We start from the raw sequence: 23,402 nt of genomic DNA, 5'->3' as shown, positions 1-23,402 counted from the left end.
AAAGGCATCCATCACTGACAAATCAAGTATACAGAGCTGCAGCAGAAAGCTCATGCAGACATCACGTCTCACCTGCTACATTCATAACGGAATTGGTGCATTTTATGGTATTATGACAACTCTTTCAATATTCTGGACATATGCTATAACACTGTGCTATTTTATAGTATAAAAAGTTATGACAAATAAGCTAAGAATTTAAAAAGGAAGGCAGGCCAGCAGGCAGTCTGGTCTCTGTTCACTCCCTCTGACACTCTCCTCTTCACTCTCCCAGGCTCTCCAGCATCTTCTGGGCTACAGGATCAGCATTGCTCTTGCCCAGAGTTGTGATTTTGTAGTTACTCGGGTAATTATTTGATTGATGCTTGTCTCCTTGACCAGACTTTAAGGGGCAAGAGTAGTGTCTGTTTTTTCTACTCCTGTAGTATTCCTGGTGCATAGCACGGGGCCTGGCAGGTAGTAGGTGTTCAATGAATATGTATTACAGGGATGAATAAACCATCAGAATCCTCCTAGAATGAACACATATATCCTCCTCTATTTTTCTGTTTTCAGCCTGTTGAATCTAAAGTTTTTTTTATAATTACAGGAAATTTGAGGAGAAAGACACACACACGCAATTGGAAAAAGTCGAATTAAATTCTAACCCCACTTAGATCTGATTTGACTCTGCCTGTTTGGACCAAAGGCAGCTGTTTCAGGACGTGCGTATGTGTGTATGCATCTCCCAGAATTGCTATCTCATGAATCCCCAGCTTCGTGGAGACGAGAGTCCCTTCCTTCCTGACCCTGGTCTCCCCAGCACCCCCTGGTTAAACAGTGTTCTAGGCTGGTGAGCAGAGACGCCTTCATATGCTGCCACAGAGCTTCTGCGAGCAGTTGCCTTTCTGTCGCAATAATCCCCGTTGGTTAGTGAAGGGGACTCGCCTTGCTTCCTGTATCAGTGCTCCATCTGTTATTTGTTTTGGTCACTAAAGTCTTTCTTTCCTCTCTAAGCTGAATTACAGATAATCTCCTACAGTTAGATGATGTCTGGCATGTTCTGAGGTCACTAAAGTGATCCAGTCCTGTGCTGCTTGGGTATCCACTTGCTGCCCTAGGATGTTAGCTCTCCCAGGCCTTGAGCTCCCCTTAGCATCTACGTACGCTAAGCTAAATACATATCACAAGTTGGCAGGCAAAATTCCTACCAAGAGAAGAGGGACATTTTGCCAGAGTCTGGAATGGAGTTGAATGAAGCTGTTTTTTTGGCAACCCCCCAGGGCCTCAGATCATTTAACTGCGTTAGACAGCTGCTGAGAGAAAAATACCTGAAAAAGTAATAAGGACTATCTCTATTTTAGTGCATGTCTTTCCCAGGAATAGAGTCTCTGTCCTGCTGAGTGGGAGGCTCAGTGAAGGCTTGAGAAAGAACTGCAGTCTGGGAAGCAGAGGATCTGAGCATCTGTCCTGGCTGTTGGGGCCTCAATCTGACTCTAGAAAAGTAATTCTCTACATTTCAGGATGTCAGAATTTCATCCTTTCCAAGGAGCGCATCATGATGTTCAGAAATAAATGAAGAAATGTTTAGAAATTGTTCTCCTTAACCCTGGAGACTGAAAAATGCCCAGTAAATTCAGTCCTGGGATTAGCAATACGGCCATGGGAAGCATGTAAGAAGCTCTTTGCCTGACGTCAATTTTCATCCAGGGGACTCAGCTGTCAGATATTTTTCCTGCTGCTGGCCAGGGCAGCTCAGACTGGCTTGGCTTTCTCATGCCCCTCCTGGCTTGGAGCCCTTCCTGCAGATGGCAGAAGGATCAATCCAGTGGTCAGCCACGAATGGGGGGATCTGGGAAGATTTTTATTCTTACTGGCACTCCTCCCAAAGGCAACGGGAAGCAAAGGTTCACCAATTTCCCAAACAGGGACGAGTTCTTTGGCCCCTGAGGAGAGGTTCATTCTGGAAACTGAGACACTGGTGGACATTGTTGGTCAAAGCGTGGGGTGGGGCTTTTTTCTTACTGTACCTTTTTCCCTCTAGGATAAAGAGATACCTGCCTACTCTGGGAACCTCATTCCATCAGTCCACCCAAAGATGGAGGTGAGGTGAAGGATTTCCTAGGGATCTCTGAGAGAAGACATCAGTTTAAAATGGAGATTCAAGAGCAGCCTAGGACACATTCGTTTTGGGGATAAAGACTTGGGAAGGCAAAGACTCATGCAGTCCATGTTCACCTACTCCCCATCTATTCCCTCCTTTCTACACCCCTATCCAAGCCTCGGTTCCACCTCTGATAATAAAGAAACTGAGATATGGGTTGTATGGAGCTATTGTAGGGAGCAAGGGATAAAGGTGACAAGGCAAGCCTGAGACACTATTCATTAGCATCACCAGGGTTTGTAGACAATTCAGCTCACCTTGTTGTCATCATTGTGTATTGCCTGGATCAGGCCCTCCAGCTCCTGTACAGAACAGAAACAGCAATGTGAGAGGGAGAAGAGTCCCACAGTCTGGGAGCCAGGGCCCAACCCAGCCTCAGCCCAGCCATTCTGACTTCAGAATGAAAATGCCTGCCTGACTTTTTTTTTCTCAAAGATATGGGGTCTCACTATGTTGCCCAGGCTGGAGTGCAGTGGCTTTTCACAGGCATGATCCCACTATTGATAGCACAGGAATTTTAATCTGCTTCATTTCCAGTCTGGGCCAGTCCACCCCTCCTTAGGCAACCTGGTGGTTCCCTGCTCCTGGGAGGTCACCAGATTGATCATGAACTTAGTGCAGGCACTGAGTTCTAACACTAAGTATGTATCGGCATAATAAACTATAGCACAGAACTCCTGGGCTCAAGTGATCCTCCCACCTTAGCCTCTAGAACAGCTGGGATTACAGACATGTGCTGCCACACCTGGCTGACTCTTCTTTGTAAACTCAACTCCTGCTTTAAGAACAAGAAAGAAAATTTAACCATAACACTAAGCTTCAGAATTTGGGGAGAAGGAACAGTTCCCAAGAGGCCTGTCCACGGCCTGCACAAATGGATGTGGTTCTGTTCACTCCAAAAAGCCACCATGGGAGGACAATTCCGCAGGTAACAGGCTTCAAAGGTCATCTGCTGGCCGACCCAGACCTCCTCTACAATTGTAGGAAGAAGCTCAACTCCATAGACACTTCCAGGTGCAAACAAATTTACACAGTGGGATGTTGAGGGCCACCCTGGGTATAGACATCATCTCCATAAATTTTCAGGGAAGGGTCAATTAGGGTGAGGCCATTATTGCAGAGGGGTTCAGAATGATAAAAGGATCTTGTAGAGTTTCAGGCACAGTATGGGAAACAGAACAATAAAGACGGGGATGTGAAGACGCTGAAATTGATGGAGGAGCCAAGAGGTACTGGAGGGAGCGTGCCTGGGGTGGAATTCTCTTGAACGCTTCCAGGCAGTTGAGAAGGATGGTGTCCCCGTCACTTTTGGCTGCCACGCCTGACTCACTGACACACTTGAGCAGTTGCCGGATCTCACTGTATTTCTCCTTCTCCACTAACTGGCGGGCAGCTCTGCAGTAAGTCATGGCAGCATCCAGCTGGAAGTCCTAGAACAGAACACGAGATGATGGGCTTAGGAGCAGGAAACGTTAACAGTGGGGAGGGAGGCAGCATTTAAGAGCTCTCACTATGCTTGGTGTAGACAAGCCATATTGATTGTGGTCACAGTAGAAAACATATATAGACCAAATGAAAAGCAAGCATCAATTCCTCTTTGGAGTTAGGTAGAACTTTAGGAAGCAACCCCAAAAAACTGCAGCCAAGTATCTAAAATGGTACATTTAGCTTGCTGCGGTGGCACTCACTGAAAATATTCTTATCAAAATCCTAAGACTAGTTCATTTTCTCTCTAATAAGTCTGCTTTTTCTGGAGAAATGGGCATTGGGGGCTGGTATTTGCTACCCTGGACACCTGGTGCTCTGTTAAGAGGTAGGCGACTTAGTGTTTAGAAACAGACCCATTCACTGAACGACTCATTCACTGAAAACTGCCAGATAAACACCCTAAATCTGGTCTAGGAGAACCCTTATGCCACAGGGCCTGGGTGGAGCTGCCCCTTTCCCTGCCTACCAGGGTATCTGTGTGTGGTGAGCTCTGCCTGCCTACCAGGGTATCTGTGTGTAGTGAGCTCTGTCCAACATTGAAAACAGATGGGAAGAAAACACCTGACTAATCACGTATGAAGCCATTGATCACTGACACACGCACAATGCATGAATACCCTGCCTGCCCTAAGCTGCCTGCTGTCAGCTCCTGGGGTATCTGCATGGAGCTGTGTGGTCGTGGGCAGGTCTGTAGAGACTCTGCCCCTCATGGTCTCAGTACCCTGCTCCAGCCCCTGCTCCAGTGCCACAGCCGGACCTATGTTCTTTTAGCACAAGCAATAGAAAACGTATTCCTCCAGCCAGCTCCTGTACAGACTGAGGAAGGGGAACAGCCCTTGCGGCCAGTGGAAAGCCCCTGGCTAGCCCTCCAGCCATGCTCCCTGTGAGAATGAGCAGTGTTTCTCAGGGAAACAGCTATGGGGAACTGTCTGAGACTTGGCTCCTGGTATTTATTTGGTAGCTTTTGATGAATTTGTCATGGGTTACTTGGCTTCTGGCAAAGTGGCCTAGAGTCTTGAATTTGACCCAGTTCTATAATAGTCACCTCCTTGATTTCATCCCTAATGTGCGTGTAAATCTACTTTTCTTGGGATAAGAATTTCCTAAAGAATAATCTCTCCCGGAACTGTGGTCAGGTGCTGATTGTCCTCAGTATGATTTGAGTAATCCAAGTCATACCTGCAGAACACGGAATGCAATTCCAAAACCATCTTCTACATTTTTCCCTCCCAGCATGACCTGAAAAGGAAAGGGAATCATGCTTAAAAACATAACAATTACTAGAGTATCCTCTTGACCAAGAATGAAGGCCCCTATTTATTCAATTATTCAACAAATATTCGTTGAGACCCTGCTAAGTGCCAGGCACTAGGGATATAAGAATGATCAAAATGGACTTGATCACCAGTCTTCGGTGGCTCATATTCTAGTAGGGAGGCAGCCATCAAACAAACAACTGAAATAACACTGGACAACTGCAATTATGATAAGTGTTCTAAAAGATGACAATAGTCTGCCAGAGGTCTGAAACGCTGCATGTACCTTGCAGGCAACATCCATTTTCATGTGGTTATTTCCAAACAGGGTTGGCAGAGGCAAAGTGGTGATCTGAGAGGTCCCAGCACTTTCGCACCGATGCAAAAACCTGGTAACTTCCATCTGCAGCTGAAGTGTGTTCATATGCCTGTGATGACAGAATACGCACAGTCCAGCCTCATGAGGGCCCAGGAGTGAGGTGACTGAGGCCAGGAGACTGAGAAGTCGAATAACATGGTGATGAAAAAGGCAAATGATGCAGAGGGAAAAGAGACCCCAAATACCTTGTGAGCAGTTATGACAAGACCAAAAAAATGGTGATCTCATGTCCTGCACAGACTCGCAATATTACGGTGCACTGTGGAACCAGATAGGGCCCAGTCATTGAATCAACAAGTATTTATTGAGCACCTATGTGCCAGGTACAGTAACACTGGTCAAGAGAAATGAGCCCTGCCCTCAGAGTTTATAGGCTAGAAGAGAAATGAATAGTAAACAAACACATAAAATAGTTAGCAATTAAGCCTCTGGAAGCGATAAATGGTAGTAGTAGAGCGTTTACCTCAGATATTATTTTCTACGTAGAGGGACTGGCAAGTATTAAAGCTGAGAGGAATTAAGGACTTGGTGTGTTGAGGAGCCCTGAGGAGGCCAGGGATTGATGCTTGGTAACAAGAGAGTAGCAGGAGATAAAGATGGTGACATCAGCAGGAGCCAGAATGTACAGGACCCTTTTTGCCTACTGTAGTGAGTTTGGAGTGTAGTCTGATTGTAGCCTGTGATGCTAATCCTCCCTCCACTCCCACTCCGCCTACCCGCTCCTCTGTAGGCTTTCCAGGCTTGTACTAGACACTGTCATCCAGGGATGATTCCTTTTAGATTTTTTTTTCAGGATTTGGGGAATAGACAAGAGTAGCTTCATCACCAACAGAAACCTGCTCCCACCCTTCCTGCCCCACACCAATGGTCCCCTGAACCTCCAGCTACCTTGACACATCAGCTGCAGTCATCTTCTTTCTGAAGAACGTGGTTTTCTTCCTTCCAGAGCTGCGGGATGTTTCTTGGAGGTAGATCTTCAGGTGGTCCTTGGCCTTAAGTAGCCATGACAGCTTCTCTCCCAGTTCTGTATATGACTTTGCTTTGTGACTGAAGAACCGAATACAGGTCATGGCGGCCCGAACTTGGTCCTAGAAGAGGAAAATAAATGTTCAGGTCAAAGTAGATCAGGAGTTTGGGGGTGGGGTGTGATGAGAATTCTCATCTGATTTCCACTAAGAGACCTCGTTTCCAGCACCCACTCCCACCAGCAGCTGAGCGGCTATTTTGAACCCGTCACCCAAAGGTCCAAGAGATCCCGAAGTGCACTGACTGGTGGAGCTCTTCGGTAGGACATTATTCCACCACCAAAGAGATGCTAAAAGAAGATATTTCTGATTCTCCACTCAAATCAGCTTTACTTGTACTTTGGCATTAAATAATTCAATTTCTCTGTCATTTAGTGCTGACAATCCTCAGGAAGATTGGGAGAAACATGTTCCTTCTCCCGTCACATATTTTCTCTAAAAACACTAACTTTTCCATCATTCCTTATGAATTCTACATTCATGTCTCATGCTTATCTTGAAACTAATATTCATTTCTTTTTTTTAACCTGTCAATTTCTTGCTTTCTGAAGAATGCCATTATTGACAGGATTAAAGTCTACCTCCAAACTTAGGATGGAAATCTTAATATTATTTAACAATGCTGGAGAGCAACATGGGTTTGCTCTAGGGTCAGCCAAATAGCAAGGCCAGGGACCAATGACAGTCTCATTCCCTCATCGTGCACTGCTTCCCCTGCAGGGTAGGGTATCAGCGACAGAGGTAGAAGGCAGGAAGGGGTTGCAATTACCTTCATAAACTGCTGCAGCTCGTACAGAATGTGGTAGTAGTTCTTCTTCTGTAAATGTTGGCAGGCAGCAATCAAGTACTTTCCCCAGCTCTCCAAGGTTGGATCAATGGATTCTAGCAAGTTCTCCAAAGTGTGTAGCTTCCCACTTTTATAGCTTGGCTGGAAAATGCCTTCTATAAAAACTTCTGGAGGACTCTCCTGGAGCAGGGCAGGGCGAGAAGTCAGAAGTCTTGAGTCTGGTTTTGGCACTGTCTGGGATCCACTGTGAATTTCCTTCTATTGATGGACCTTCAGCATCCTCCCAATGCATTGCTTCTTAATCTTTTATGTGTCACAGATACCTTTGAGAATCTCACTCTAGCAACTGCTTCACTTCTCTCCTTCCTTTTACAGAGAAGCCCCTTGACAGGGTTATCCACCCTCACTGTCTCCAATCCCTCCTGTGATTTTTCTCTTGAACCCACTCTAATCTAGCTCTGCACCCATAACTTCCACTGAAACTGCCCCTTAGGTCACCAGTGACCACTAAACTCTAAATCTAACAGTTAATTCTTGATCCTCATTTTCTACCTGATCGATCAGCAGCTTTTGACAGAGATGGCTTCTTCCTCCTTGAAAAGCCTTTTTAATAAATAAATTTTTACTTTAATTGAGAAAAACTCTCCTCACTTGGCCTCCAGCACACTGTCCTCTCCAGATTTTCTGTCCACGTCTCTGGCTGCTCCTTCTCAATTTTCTTGGCTGATCCCTCCCAATCTCCCCAGGGCTTAGGAGGAGCCTACACTCTTTTCTATTTATACCCATTCTCCTGGTGATTTCATCCAGGCTCTTTGCTTAATATACTGTTGATTTGCTGATGATGCCTAAATCCCATCTCCAAATTGTTCATTCCCCCTGAACTCCAGAACTGCACATCCAACTTACATCCAACTGTCCACTCAACACGTCCACTTCGAGATTTAACTGAATGCATCTACAACTACATTCCTGCTTGTTCCTTGAAACCTGCTCTTTCCACAGTCTTCCCTTTCTCAGACTGTATCTCCATTCTTGTAGTTGTTCAAGTCAAAAACTTTAGTCATTTTTTCCGTTACACTCCTTCATCAAATCCACCAGCAAATCCTATTGGCTCCACCACCACCATTACAGCACACAGAATCCGGCCACTTCCCACCACCTCCCTTGGACCACACTGGATCCCATCATCGTTTGTCTGGATTATTGCAACATATTCCTCCCTGGTCTATCAGCTTCTATTCTTACCTCTTGTCAGTCTAACGCCCACAAATGAGCCCGAGTGACTTTGTTGAAACCTAAGCCAGATCACGTTATTCCTCTGCTCACAGTCTCCCAGCAGTTTCCCTTCTCATCCCTCACAATGTCCACAAGGTCCTGCATGATTTGGCCTGTGACCTTTCTGACCTTATCCGATAGTACCCTGTCCCAGCGGACTCTGCTCTAGCCACCCTGGCCTTTGCCCTCATCACACCCTCTTCCTGGATCGTGCCTTCCCCATAGATCTGCATGATTCACTCCTTGTGTTCTTTGGCGCTTTACTCAGATGTCACTTTCCCTGGGTACCCAGTTTAAAATTATATAAGCCACCCCTTCCTCACCCCTATTTTATTTTTCTTCTTCTTATTCATAATCTACACTATCTATTTTATTTCTCATGTTTACTATCTCTCTTCTACTATGGCGGCAGATATTTTTGTCTTTTTTTTTTTTTTTTTTTTAAAGACAGAATCTCACTCTGTAACCCAGGCTGGAGTGCAACGGCACGATCTCAGCTCACCACAACCTCTGCCTCCTGGGTTCAAGTGATTCTCCTGCCTCAGAGAAAACCAGACCTAATCTAAAAGTTGTAGGCCACATTTTAAGAAGCAGGGGCTCTGTAGGAGAGATGGAACACCTCAGAAGGGCAGCACCTCAAGAACTTCCATGCCATCCATTTATCTGTCCACTCACTCATTCATAATTGGTACTAGGTCAGGTGCCTGAATATACGGATAAGTAAAATATAGGCCTTGTTGGTCCAGATGGAAAGACTCAATTATAAACAAACAGTTGCAATCCAGTAGGATAAATGCAGTGCCAGGGCAATGGAGGCTAATGCTACTTGAGTGTTCTGTGAATGCTCAACAGAGAGGGCCTGAAAGAATACTAAAAGGATAAATAGAATTTTTTTTTTTTTTTGAGACGGAATCCTACTGTCACCCAGGCTGGAGTACAGTGGCACGATCTTGGCTCACTGCAACCTCTGCCACCCCGGTTCAAACAATTCTCCTGCCTCAGCCTCCCGAGTAGCCGGGATTACAGGTACCTGCCACTGCACCCAGCTACTTTTTGTAGTTTTTAGTAAAGACGGGGTTTCACCATCTTCGTCAGGGTGGGCTTAACTCCTGACCTAGTGATCCACCCGCCTCGGCCTCCCAATGTGCTGGGATTATAGGTGTGAGCCACCATGCCTGGCAAATATGAGTTTTTTTTAAGAAAACAAGGAGGAGCAGGGCATTCTAGGTAGAGGAAACAGCATATAAAGACTCATGGAAATAAGACAGTACATGGTAAATCAGGAAAATTTGATTAAAAGTAATTTGATGAGTCTGGAATATAAGGTGCAGATAGGATCTGTGGTGAAAATAAATTAGAGAAATAAGGAGGCCTGATCCTGGTGAGTTCTGTAGCATGCTAAGGAATCTGGAGTTTTTCCTGTGGCCATGGAGATCCTCTGAAGGCCTTTTAGGGAGGGAATAACATGAGTCTATTTATGTTTTAGAAAGCTCAGTCTGGGGACAGTGTGGGCAAAGGGACAAAACACACAGGGAAAAGGCTGGGAAGAGAACATCTTCCATGCTCCAGGCATTCAGGTGTAATTTTCACAATGTCTTTTCCTCCTCTCCCTACCTGCTTGAGAATAAAGGTAAGATATTTCAGTTCAAGGGTAACTATGATTACAGGAGATAAAAAGAAGGTTTCTTTCCCAGCTCTGACAAATATAAAGCAAGGGCACTGCTGTTGTCAGCTTATACTAAGCTAATGAAGTAGGCAGCTTAGCTCTCTGGATTACAGCTGTCAGAGGAAACAGAACTAGGTGATTTCCATTCTCAATTTGTGCCTGGGAGAAACAGCTTTACTGCTAAACTTGTTTGGAAACTGAGGAAAAGGAAAAAAGTTAGCAATTCAACTCCATATAACATGACTTCTACATTATTCTTGAGACCTGGTTAGTAGCTAAGAATAGTCAGTAGCTCAGCACTGGTAAAAACACCCTCTCTTCACTGTCCTGTAGGGGTATAGTCACAATAATTTGTGAACTGCTGATTTCACTTGGATCAATCTTAGAAAATATGTCTATCTGTACATTTGCATTGGCTGCTGTTTTGCATTAGGGTGGCAGAATGAAATTAAAGTCTGCCTTGAGCTCATTAAATTTCCTATAAAATTTGGTACATCTCAGCCAATTTCTCCGAAAGTTATTGTGGAACATTCAGATAAAAAAAGGAATGTAGCTGGGTGCGGTGCATGTGCCTGTAGTCCCAGCTACTCAGTAGGATAAGGTTGGAGGATTTCTTGAGCCTAGGAGGTCTAAGGCATGTGATCATGCCACTGCATTCTAGCCTGGGCAACATAGCGAGTCCCCATCTCGAAGAAACAAAAACAAAAAAACGGGTCATGGTAAAACGAAGTCCTGATTGCTTATCAAGGGCTCCAAAGACATAATATTCTTCAGTGGTGCCTTTGCTTCCAGTGGGAGGGGAGCAGAGGATGGGAGAGGAAAAAAAGTAGGGCATATTCTCCTTTCATCATCTATTTGGGGTTCAACTATAGGATTGGTGCTATGGTGCTTCCTGGCCCTTGTAGTAACAACTCCAAATGGACCAGCAGCTGGGTCAGAAGCTGGACACTATCCCAGGCCAGCTAGGGAGGCACGTGGAAGCAGTGACCTAAGCAATATGCCCAAGGTCATGCAAGACTCACACTGAACACCTCATTCCAGAGACCATGCTCTTAACCACAATCCGATTCTGCTGCATGTTTTGGGAGAAGGAAAGTGCCTTTGCTGGTGAGGGCAGATTTGGGATCCAGGCTAAGACTTTTCACACTCCCTGAATAATAGTTGTGCAGAGTCCTCTGTTTTGACCTGGCTCTGCTAGAGATGGCCCCATAGCTCAACACAGGGTTAAGTGTCAGGGGGTTATTGTCCCCCTTAAGGCTGAGTGGTCCAAGCCAGAGGAGCAAGGCAGGCACTGCCTTTTTGAGCTGTGTCCGTATCCCACCTTGTTGAGAAGGTGCAGAAGAGCTTCCCGCAGGCAGCTGTGCCTCACATAGAAGCTGATGATGGCCAGGTTGGTGCTATAGTTGTGCAGGTAGAAGAGGCATTCCTGGTAGTAGGTGTTGTTCATGATTTTCCCTTCAGGAATCACTGCCAGAGAAAGGCTCTGCGTCCGAAGGGTAGCTTCCAGCTCCCTCAGGGTGGCAAAGTAATCCTCATCTTGCTGACAGCACAGGAGAGCGAGAGAGAAAAATGAAACTCAAAAAGTTCTCGGCAGGCACTGAAAATATTGCTCACAAAGAATGTTTAACAATGTGGAAAAATGTTCACAATGCAGTGTCAAAGGTAGAACAGGCAGGATACACAATTCTACATATTATGATATGGTACAACTCTGATTTCATTAAAAAACATAACATAGAAAATTCATCAGAATCTTAACACTAATTGGTCTGTGTATGGGATTATATGTCACATGTCATTTTTATCTTTTTAAACATCGTTTCTTTTTTTTTTTAATGCATCTATTACTTATCTAACCACATATAGTTACTTATCTAATTATATGTGATGGAAAAAAAAATTTTTAACTTGGTCGACGCTAAGCCAGGACTGACACTGTTAGCTGAATTTCTGCTGATTCTTTTCCCAGGTCATTGCTATTCCTGGGCCTCCCTCCCTGAGCCAGGCACTCTTCCTGCTTTGTTCTTACCAAGGATACGAGGGGCCTCACTGTGGACTCCAGGTACTCGACTACATCCTGCACCAATCTTGAGCCATGATTCAGCTGATTGAGGTCAAACGGAGGCTTCAGACAGCGACTGAACTTCTCCCGCGCAGCAGTGAGGTTCCCGGCTTTGAGGCAGGCCATGCCCCAAGCATGCCACGCCCCGGTGGTATCAAGTCCAGTCTTTGTGGAGACCTGGGAGAAAAATTGCCCCTTTTAGTGAGGGCCTAAATGTCCCAAAGACCTATTCTATTCCCAAGTTGCCAACCACCTCATCCCCACTATCTGCCATTACTCCTTTGCTGGCAAACTAGTCATGCCCCCGATTCTTCCCCACGGGCAGGACAACTGACAGACAGCAATATCTGTTTGCAAGGCTAAGCAAAAGCAACTTGCTACAGTGGGGTGGAAGTAAGCTTTGTCTTTGTCTCACCTCAACGCCCAGTTGGTAGTACTCGGCTTCCAAAAGCTGGTTCCTTAGTCTGGTTACCGCAGCTGGCTGCAAGATCTGACTCAAAGATGGCACGTGGCGATAGGCAGCAGCAACTAAAATATTCAGCACGTCTACCTTGCTGATGTAGCTACAAGGAGGAAAAGGGCAAGGCCATGAGGCTCCCTAGAATCTTACTTAGAGTAGCCGTTTAAAGGTTTCCTATCCATTTTCTTTTTTTTGTTTGTTTTGAGACAGACTCTTGCTCTGTCACCCAGGCTGGAGTGCAGTGGTCCAATCTTGGCTCACTGCAACCACTGCCTTCTGGGTTCAAATGATTCTTCTGTCTCAGCCTCTCCAGTATCTGGGATTACAGGCACCTGCCACCTTGCCCAGCTAGTTTTTGTATTTTTTAAATAGAGACAGGGTTTCACCATGTTGGCCAGGCTGGTCTTGAACTCCTGACCTCAGGTGATTTGCCCACCTCAGTCTCCCAAAGTGCTGGGATTACAGGCCTGCTCCATTTTCAATATGAAAGTGATCATGAGAATTAAGAGATGCATAGCATAGTTGCCATGAGTGAAAGCTCTGGAGTCACACTGAATTCTGGCTCTATCACTTAGTAGCTCTATGACCTGGGGCACGTTAGTTAACCTTTCTCTGCCTTAATTTACTCAACTGTAAAATGGATATACAGTCATAAGCCACATAATGACGTTTCAGTTAGCAATGAACTGCATATACAATGGTGGCCACATAGGATCATAACACCATGTTTTTACTATACTTGTTCTATATTTAGATAACACAAATACCATAGTGTTACAATTGCCTACAGTATTCAGTACAGTAACATGTTGTACAGGTTTGTAGCCTAGGAACAATAGGTCATAACCTAGGTGGGTAGAGGGCTATACCCTCTGGGTTTGTGCAAGTGCACTCCATGGTGTTTGCACAATGACGAAATCACCTGACAATGCATTTCTCAGAATATATTCCTGTCGTTAAGCAATGCATGACTGTGACAGTGGAGTTTTAAGGATAAAATGAAATAACGCAAGTAAAAGGGCTTAGGATAATGTCTGGAACTTTTCTGGCACTTAATAAATGTTAGATATTAATGTTTGGAGTGGGGATGCTCAAGAATATTTGAGGCAAGGCCTTTACACTGAACGTTGGGGGCTTACAAGTGACCCATCTGCTTTTTGGTCCTTTTGAACCCTCTTTTGTGAGTGAGAGAGCATAGGTTCAGTGTCAATGGCCTGCACTCCTCGTCAGTGCACAGGCCACATCACTACCATTCCCCGGAGATGCTGCTGGGTGGAGGCATCCTGGTCCTTCACTCTTATTTTAGACTTGACATCTTCACTCTGGGCTAAGGACGGGCCCTCATTACAGCCTAGTAGGGCTGCCTTCTGTGGTCTCACCTAATGCTTGTAAAAACCTTATAAGGACAGAAAGCCCAGAGGGTTGGATTATACTGTCTAGTGCTGCTGAGACAAGCCTACACTCAAGGTTCCTGAATCTTGTCTCATAACTGCAGCAAAAACCTCTGTGGATCCTGAGTTATCCACCAATTACCTAGAAAGGGATTCTGTACATCGGTGATTCTTACCAATGTGGAGATAGGGGAGAGGAAAGCATAGTGTATAAAAGTATCGGTACTCATAATATTTTTGCATATTTGGGAAATGAAAACATTTGAAGTAGATGGTGAGTTTATTTTTATGTTTTTAGAGACTGGGTCGCACTACATTGCCCAGGCTGGTCTTGAACTCCTGACCTCGGGATCCTCTTCCTTCAGCCTCTTGAGTAGCTGGAATTACAGACAAGAGCCACTGCACCCAGCTGAGTTTTGTTTTTAAACCTATATTTATTTATTTGTTTGTCTATCAGAAGGGGGTATGAGTTAAAAACACTAGAAAAATACTCTGAAAACCAAGAGTTTGTAACTGATTTGCAAGGCAACACATGTGAGGAATGAATTCACTCCCATCAGCAAACTGGCGCAAAGGGAAAGATTCTTAGAGTGGGTGTGTCTGAATGCAGGGTCAGAGAAAAGGCTGTTTAAATAGAAACCATTGCTGTAAACTGTCAAAGAAGCGCATGACACGTTGGGGTGAGTGAGAATCCAATTAACGTGAGGACTTCTTACTTTCTGCTGCCCTCAGCCTAAAAATGGATATTTCCTCTGTATTACATTTTAAAGGACATACAGGACTTGATGTGAAGTTTGTTTTCCCCCAATCTAAGTATCTTTTTCTTTTTTCATTTACCTTACTGATATTTGAGATATATTTGAATATATTTTTATTTTTGCCTTAAGTGTTTTTCATGTTTCCTTTGTTTTCCCCCTTTTGGTATGTGGAAAGGTTTCTGTTTTTTTCCTCCTATACTTTTCTCATAATTAGGTAGATTTTTGATTCTTTTCATGGTTATTTCAAAAATGTAACACGTATCTGTTTCTTCATTTATCAACTTGAAAAATGATGTAGAATCTATTGCCTCTTGATATAAAGGAATCAGATTAGTTCCTTTTCACTTCCTTCTGCTTTCTGTTTCACCTCCTCCTGCTTTTCTCGACCTTCTAGTTTTTGTTACTAAAAATAATACAAATTACTAACATTTTCGGGATACACAGTATATACCAGGCTTAGTTCTTCACCATCTACATGGATGATCTCATCTTACCCTTGTAACAGCCCCATGAGATCAGTATTACCACCCCATTTTATAGAGGAGGAGACTGAGGCCTAGAGGGGTTAACAGAGCTAGGAAGTCGTGAAGCTGGGATTTGCCATGCTCTATGCTGGCTGCTGAGTTTGTAGACAAGTATTCTGAGCAAATGTCTGAGGGAGGCAATGATACTGCAAAGAAAATTATGCTCCCTTCTCCCAAATCTGGTTAGGACTGAGTGCTGGGAACACACAATATGAGTCACACATCTGAGTGGATAAGCAGGGAATTAGGAGTTTTCATTGTCAGGTTAATGGATGGAGTCAAAGCAGGTTGTACAGGAATCGAGGGAGGTCTAATCATACCTTTTCCATACACACTTTTACTTTATGACCCAGGTTCCTACCTGTGACACAGGAATAGATCAATTCCCAGAGTGCTTTTAAAAGTCTATTATCCAGAACTCACTGAAGTCACAGTTTGAATCTGGTCAGGATTGGAGTAGAGTTTTGTTCAAGGCTGATCACTGGACGTTCAAGGAGGACACATTTTCTTTAAACCCCTGAAAGTCCCACAGAGACTAAGGGTGCTTCCCTACATTAACTTTAATGACAAATTAACTAATGAAAGTCTTTACTTTCTTTCTGACTGGGTGTAGGTAGAGTAAATTCTGCTTTGAGGATCTGCTCTGAAAAAGAAAAGGATGTCAGGTAGTATGGGGAAGAACACTTGTGATCTGGCAACACCATTTCGTCGACATTACAGAGATGAAAAATCTTTCAGCATGTCTTGTCAGAGAGGATGATGAGATAAAAAAATCATAGTGAGGTCAGAAAAAGCAGCTGGCTAGAAACTGCTCCTACATACAAGAACAGAGACTCATTGCCCTCTACCTGTCACAAAGAGCCAAGTCTTGGCTCTGGCCGGCTTTGACGAACATCATCTTGGCACTGAACAGCAGCTGCTTCATGATGTCCGTGAGCAGCCCAGCATCCACCTCCGGGTTGGTGAGGCCCTTGGAGAGCCTGCAGCAGTGCTCAATCAGCTGGTGACCACAGGCAGTGCTGTCCCGGTGCAGATTCAGGATGGCAATGCACAAGGAGGCACTGGGAGCCTGGCCGGGGTGGAAGAAGGGAGAACACACGGTGAGTCCAGGGGCCAGGGCATTCTCCAAAGGCAGCTGAGTGGCAGAAATTATCCTTCCTCTTTCAAAAGGCTGAAAGACCCTGGAAGAAGGAACCAAATTCCACAAGAAAGCAGAAGTGGAACTAAACAAATTTCAGATGTTCTAAGTAGCACTGCTAAAGCTCTGGCTTTTAGGTTTTGTCATTTTACTGGGAAGAAGGGCACTGTGTCCACCTGTTACCTACTTCTTTATTTTGTTTTCTTGAAACAGGGTCTCACTCTGTTGCCCAGGCTAGAGTGCAGTGGTGCAATCTCAGCTCACTGCAACCTCTGCCTCCCAGGCTCAAGCAATCCTCCCACCTAAGCCTCCCAAGTAGTGGGGACCACAACTGTGCGCCACCATGCCCGGCTAATTTTTGTATTTTTCTTTTTTTTGTAGAGACGGGGATGTCACTATGTTGCCCAGGCTGGTCAGCAACTCCTGAGCTCAAGCAATCCACCCACCTCAGACTCTCAAAGTGCTGGGTTTACAGGTGGGTACCACTGTGCCCGGCCTTGTTACCTACTTCTTGACAATGTCCATAGGTCCCCTCCTTTTTCGGGTCCACTAGTGCAAGTCCTTATTGCTGACTTGGACAACAACGGTCAGCTCACTTGTCTGACCACCTAGAGGAGTTGCTGCTTTAAGCCATGGACACACTGCTGCCAAATGAATATTCCCACAGTACACTCGGAAACCTTTCGTAGGTCCCTGATACCTATCAAGTAGACAGTCCTTACTGCAGAATGCAAGCCCTATATATAAATAATCCTTTTCAAGCCTACCTTTTATGAGCTCTCTATTAACCCTATTGATTCTATGTTCCCTTCAAATTAAACAACTTCCACTTCTCCAATCGTGCCCTGCAATTTTGGGCATGGTGTCTTTGCTCAGATGTTTTAATTTTGTATTCTTTGTCCTTCCCCATCCCCACTTTCCTCACGACCCCCAGCTTTCTGCTTGTCACACTCCTACCATTCTTCCAAAGCTCATTTTAAATGCTACCTCTTCCACGAAGCCTTTCCTGGTCTCCCCTTGTGCAATTCCCAAGATGTTCATTATTTCCTGCGTTAATGGATTTACTAGTTTAGCTCCCATATTATTGCACTATAAACAAGTAAAGGCCAGGTGTGTTCACCTGCCTCTGTATTTCTCGTCATACTACTACACATCATAAAGAAACTTAAGTGACCATTGCATTTTATTGCTATTACCTGCTCATAGTAAAATTCACTCCGCACCAGCTCATTTTCCTCCTCTTTGAGATCCAAAATCCATTCTACCTCATCTGCTTTGGGAACTCTCACCACAAACGAGTATGGAGGGCTTTCACTCTTGGGGCTGTCTAGAGCTGAGAAGAGAAATACCATTCACGTGTCATTCACTGGCTGGCAGTTCAGTCTAACCCAGTCCTGTGAGCTGGCATGAGTTGCAGGTAGGCACTTGCCTGCTATTTCAGGGCCCTTTCTCTCTCCTTGGTTCCTTTTGTTTGCTTTAGGACACCCTACTAAGCACCTCAAACTGTCTTCCCCAGGCGTAGACCTGGGGTGAGTGTTACAGCATTTGTCACATAACTTTCTTGCTTCACACAAGAAACTTTAAAGGGGTGTGTTTCTCAAATAAATGGCTGAGCCACTGGATACTCTAAAAACTAACCTGTTGTGGACAGATACAGGCCAAACTGTTAACAGGGATTACCTAGGGGTAAGGAGGGATCATGGGGAGACAGGATGGTAAAGGGAAACTTAAGAAAAACTAAAATAAAATCACGTTCTAAAAGTTAAGAACCAAATTATTTGGTTGCTGGCCTTCTCAATGCTAGAAGCTAATGGGCCAGTATAATAGGTTAATATGATGAACTTCAGAGGAAACAGGCTGATAGAAATGCCAAGAATTTGCTTTGGCAAATAAGTTGGATGGAGTGCATTAGCTGGACAAGTATATCAGTCGCAGCTGACATGCTGAAGATAGAGTCAATTTAAGTACACAAATGAAGAGTCACAGAGAATGGGATTTGGCCTTACCTTCTGGTTTTCCTGAAGGCTCCCCTGGTACACTGAAAAGAGATAAAGAAAAATTATTAAATAAATGCCTGAGTCACTTCTTTGTTTTGAGCTTAGTAGACGCATCAACTCACAGTGTCTCCCTCGGACAATGGAGGGCTCTTTGAGGGTAGAATTGTTGAATGAAAGAGTCCCCCCTATCAATACTAACTGCCCATTTCAAATCTCAGCAGTATGGTGTGTGGGTAATTCCTCCCTGAGGGAGGGAGGCAGTGGTATGCTAGGGTCACAGAAACTGTAGAATAAATATGGTATGTCTTCCTTCCTATGAGATCAGTAATCATTATGCTAAATAATGACCAATAATGTTCATATCAGGACAAACACAATAATGCTATGAAGGAGAACATAAAATTTGTAAATAAAACATGCATAATTCAAAGTAACTTGTTTTGGATGATTGCTTTGGCTCATATTCCTAGATGCTCTAGGAGTCTTCGGTTCATGCTCCTTTGCTACTAGAAGTAGTGGAAACAATTGAGCAACCCTGAGCCAACAAAGAAAGTCTTGATCTGTCTCACTGGAGGTACGAGCAGGTTCTTAAATTTGTTACCAGGTGATTCTCTGTAGGCAAGTACAGAGGCTCTTCTAATTATGGATTACAAGCAAGAATGACTACCTAGATCAGAGCTGACGCAAGCGATGCCCAACCACTCAGCAGGTGTGAACGTGTCCATTTGAGTCCAGCTGAGACCAGTTGAAGCAAGAGAGGCTGGAAAATAGGTGAGCTCGTGAACTAAGCTCAATGGCCTCTGTCTGGGGAAGGGCTAAGGAACCAATGTTCTGATTTCAGAGAGAACATCATGTAAGAGCCTTGAACACTGCTTCCTCTCACCCTACTTTCTCTCTTAGTAGTTTCTCTGACCAAGGTCAGTGTACAAACACTTCAGTATAGAATTAATGGCATTTCAGTGTGGATGTTAAACATTTCTGGATTTGAAATGATCTCCATAATGAGACTCCTAGAAGTATAGGGACCTGGGGGAGGGTGCAGCAGTTAATAATAGCAACAGCCCTGCTGTAGGACACTCACTCTTTGTTGCAGTAACTATAGCACTGATCACACACACGAGCAGGGTTCTCTCTGCAGCCTTCCACCACCATTTTCTTAGTGGAGCAGGAGCTGCATACTAGCCGGCCACAGCGGCGACAATGATGACGCCTGTTAAACTGAGGAATGCCATCAGGAAGAGAAGAAAGAGGGAGGAGAGAAGGGGAGATTGTCATCAATCCATCTACACGTGGTATTAGCTGCCAGTGGCTTACTTATTAAGAACACCAAGTGCTTGGGTCTCCATTGAAAAAGGACACACCAGTCCTTGCCCTCAAAAATTGAACATTTAAAAATATCTGTCAGCTGATGGGCAAAGGTGCCAAGTCATGGAGTTTTGCAATAGCTCCTGACAAGTTCTACTTGTGTATGGAGGCAACATGTGAAGAAAGAGGAAAAAGTAGTGGGGAAGAAGTCACTTTCTGAGCCAGTGCAGATCACATTTCTACATGGTATTGATGTCATGATTAAATCATGGTAATGATTTAAAAGTATCCCTTTTCAAAATGCCTTTATTTATTTGTTTTCCCCAAAGTTACTTTAGCAGGTGCCATTTGTAACACATGATAAACATGAAGCAAGACTTTTAGGCTGGGCGTGGTGGTTTGGTGGTTCACGCCTGTAATTCCAGCACTTTGGGAGGCAGAGGTGAGCGGATCACCTGAGGTCAGGAGTTGGAAACCAGCCTTGCCGACATGACGAAACCCCATTGCTACTAAAAATACAAAAATTAGCCAGATGTGGCGGCAGGAGACTGTACGCCCAGCTACTCAGGAGGCTGAGGCAGGAGAATTGCTTGAATCCAGGAGGCAGAGGTTACAGCAAGCAGAGATCGTACCACTGCACCCCTCTAGGTGACAGAGCAAGACTCTGTCTCAAAAAAAAAATGAAAAAGAAAAAGAAAAAAAAGACTTTAAAAATACACTTAGGCATAATTTAATTTTATACACAAATTCTTAATTTGTATCAATCAATTCAGAATTTCTCATCAGTCTTTTCCAAATTACATACCTTCTCTATACATCCATATTCTGGTATGTGTAATACAGTATTAATATTATCAAGTTCATCAGGTTATTGTAAAATTTAAGAGAGATAACTTAAGCAAAGCACTTAGTATCATGCCTGGAACATATAGAGTAGGCAGTCAATAAAGGCCCACTGTTGTCATGATTAGAAACTCTTTCTATAATCTACCCTGTATGTAAGTAAACCTTCTATATGGTGGTCTTAAAGCTAGAGAGCAGCTTGTCATGCAAAACTCCTTTCAGTGGCTTGTCATATGTCTCAAAAGTCACAACCAATTGTCCTCCTTGAAGATTTGTAAGTTTAAATAAGGAAAATATCTGACTTTGCTTTCCTCATATATATATATTTTTAAATCTTAATTTTTATTTTAGGTTCAGGGGTACATGTGTAGGTTTATTGTATAGGTAAATTTGTAACTCAGGGGTTTAGTGTACAGCTTATTTTGTCACCTGGGTACTAAGCATGGTACATAGCAGTTTTTCTTCCCTGAGCCTCTTCCTCCTTCCACCCTCCTCTCTCTCAAGTAGCCCCCGTGTCTGTTGTTCCCCTTTTTCTGTCCATGTGTTCTCAGTATTTAACTCCCACTTATGATTGAGAACAAGTGGTATTTGGTTTTCCGTTCCTATGTTAGTTTGCTAAGGATAATGACCTCTGGTTCCATCCATGTTCCTGCAAAAGACATGCTCTTGTTCTTTTTTATGGCTCCATAGTATTCCATGGTGTATATGTACCACTTTTCTTTATCCAGTCTACAGTGGATGGGCATCAAAGTGACTTTAAAGTACTGCTTCATTTCATTCTAATAGAAATATAGAAATGTTACACCTCTTTTATAGATGAGGAGGAAACAGACACAGGGCAATTACATCAACATTGTTTTCATCAGCACTGAGCTGATGTGGCATACTGGGCAGGTACTCTGTTAAGTATGGTGACATGTATTATCATATTTAATCCTAACAGCTCTATGAGCCTAAGAATGTATCATCCTTAGTTTACAAGTGGGCACATGAGACCAAAATAGTGTGTAGTCACATTGTCATTAAGAGGCAGAGCCAGGATTAGAACCCAGGTCCTCTGTCTCTGGAGTCAGTGCATATAACCACTGCTAGGTCACCAGTCTTACTGTTAAAGACATGGAGCCAGAAACAAGATCCACTGACACCTGGTGAATCCTCCTGCTTCTTTTTTATTATCTCATGACAATGGCAAAGATTTTAGAATTCACTGCTATTTGAGGGTGTCTGCTACCTGTCTGAATCCAGAAAATACATTCTGATCAGGTCAAAAATAAACCCAAAGTCTTAGATTTGGCAGTTCTGAAAATACCAATATTCTCTTGGGGACAGGCGTTGACTGTAAACTCAGGCTCATGAACTAGAATTCTCCTTTACCTTCTCCTGAGGGTGACAGTGGAGACCGATGCTGCTTACCATGGTGAAGTGTTCCCTGCAGCAGACCATGCAGATACTTTCAGTCTCATCTGGAACCCACTGGTGCCTGGCAGGGGGTGTCGCTGGGGGCACAAATTCCTGTGGGGGCTGGGTTGGTGGAAAACTCCTTTCCCTTAGACTAGGGGAATGTACACTGGAGATACCTGGGAGGCAGAGCCAGAGGTCAGAGTAAAAGGTAATCAATATGCCAGCATACAGATGGAGAGGCAATGATAGAATCTCACTATTTTACAAACCCTTATTGAAATAATAGATCCAGTTAATGATCATCAGTTGCTGTTTGTGTCATAAAAGAGAGACAACTGAACATTGTGTGCCTCCTGATGGACGTGTACACCACCTGCTATCAAGTATACTTATGAAAAAATAATAAGCCTGAATCAAGTCCAGCTTCTAGATCTAATTACTAGTGTCCTGCAAATTCTGGGGATGAAGAGGCAGATTGCCACAGGAAGGCAGTCAGCAAAATCCAACATGTGAGAAGCTCCGGGGGACAAATGACTAGTCTCCACAAATAAAAAAGAGGTAGGGGGGATAAACAAGAAAAGAGGCAGGGAACCTATTAATTAAAGGCACTTTAAGAGGCCAGTGCAGTGGCTCATGCCAGTAATCCCAGCACTTTGGGAGGCTGAGGCAGGAGAATCACTTGAGGCCAGGAATTCAAAACCAGCCTGGGCGACATAGCCAGACTCCATCTATACAAAAGAAAAAATTACAAAAGTTAGCCAGACATGGTGGTGTGTGCCTGTAGTTCCAGCTACCAGGGAGGCTGAGGTGGGAGGATTGCTTGAGTCCAGGAGTTCAAGATTACAGTGAGTCATGATCAGACTACTGCACTCTGGCCTGGATGACAGAGGGAGACTCTCTTAAAAAGTAAAAATTTAAAAAAGATTTAAGAGATATTTCACCAAATGCCAAGCCATGTATGGACATTATTTAGATCTTGAGTCTAGAAAAATCAACTATAAAAAAACCTTGATGAGACAGCTGGAGAAATTTGAATACTGACTTCATATTTGAGAATAATAAGGAATTATTATTAATTTGTTTCTAGATGTGATAATGGCATTATGGCTTTGTTTCATGAAAGTCCTTACCTTTCAGAGATTTATACTGAAATATTTATAATTGAAATGATATGATATCTGGGATTTGCAAAATTTCCATAATAAAAAGCTCATATAGGCTGGGTGCAGATTATGCCTGTAATCCCAGCACTTTGGGAGGCCAAGGTGGGAGGACGAGTTGAGTTCAAGAGTTTGAGACCAGCCTAGGCAACAAAGCAAGATCCTGTCTCCACAAAAAATAAAACAATTAACCAGGCAATGGTGGTGTGTGCCTGTAGTCCTAGATATTTGGGAAGCAGGGGCAGGAGGAACTGACCTGCAGTGAGCTCTGATGGCACCCCTGCACTCTAGCCTGGGCAATAGAGTGAGATCCTGTCTCCAAAAAAAAAAAGTTCATACACTCT

General features: G+C 44.0%; 1 protein-coding gene across 2 annotated transcripts in view; it reads right to left on the bottom strand.

The window, feature by feature from the left end:
* Positions 1 to 23,402, bottom strand: part of ZFYVE26 (zinc finger, FYVE domain containing 26) — a 66,967-nt gene that overhangs the window by 2,165 nt on the left and 41,400 nt on the right. For both annotated transcript variants that reach the window (XM_011949708.1, XM_011949709.1), the window contains exons 28-41: positions 21,911 to 22,074; positions 19,431 to 19,567; positions 18,359 to 18,390; positions 17,549 to 17,685; positions 16,063 to 16,283; positions 12,497 to 12,644; positions 12,049 to 12,258; positions 11,341 to 11,559; positions 7,061 to 7,258; positions 6,155 to 6,354; positions 5,174 to 5,315; positions 4,811 to 4,870; positions 3,391 to 3,573; positions 2,401 to 2,445 (exon numbers count right to left, since the gene is read on the bottom strand). In XM_011949708.1, the coding sequence (XP_011805098.1) occupies positions 2,401 to 2,445; positions 3,391 to 3,573; positions 4,811 to 4,870; positions 5,174 to 5,315; positions 6,155 to 6,354; positions 7,061 to 7,258; positions 11,341 to 11,559; positions 12,049 to 12,258; positions 12,497 to 12,644; positions 16,063 to 16,283; positions 17,549 to 17,685; positions 18,359 to 18,390; positions 19,431 to 19,567; positions 21,911 to 22,074 (2,096 nt within the window). The remainder of the gene's footprint in view (positions 1 to 2,400; positions 2,446 to 3,390; positions 3,574 to 4,810; positions 4,871 to 5,173; positions 5,316 to 6,154; positions 6,355 to 7,060; positions 7,259 to 11,340; positions 11,560 to 12,048; positions 12,259 to 12,496; positions 12,645 to 16,062; positions 16,284 to 17,548; positions 17,686 to 18,358; positions 18,391 to 19,430; positions 19,568 to 21,910; positions 22,075 to 23,402) is intronic.

Source organism: Colobus angolensis, unplaced genomic scaffold, assembly GCF_000951035.1.
Source record: "Colobus angolensis palliatus isolate OR3802 unplaced genomic scaffold, Cang.pa_1.0 Scaffold3, whole genome shotgun sequence".
NCBI classification, from domain to species: domain Eukaryota; kingdom Metazoa; phylum Chordata; class Mammalia; order Primates; family Cercopithecidae; genus Colobus; species Colobus angolensis.
Note: the sequence above shows the minus strand (reverse complement) of the source record. Positions and strands in the feature narration are given on the sequence as shown.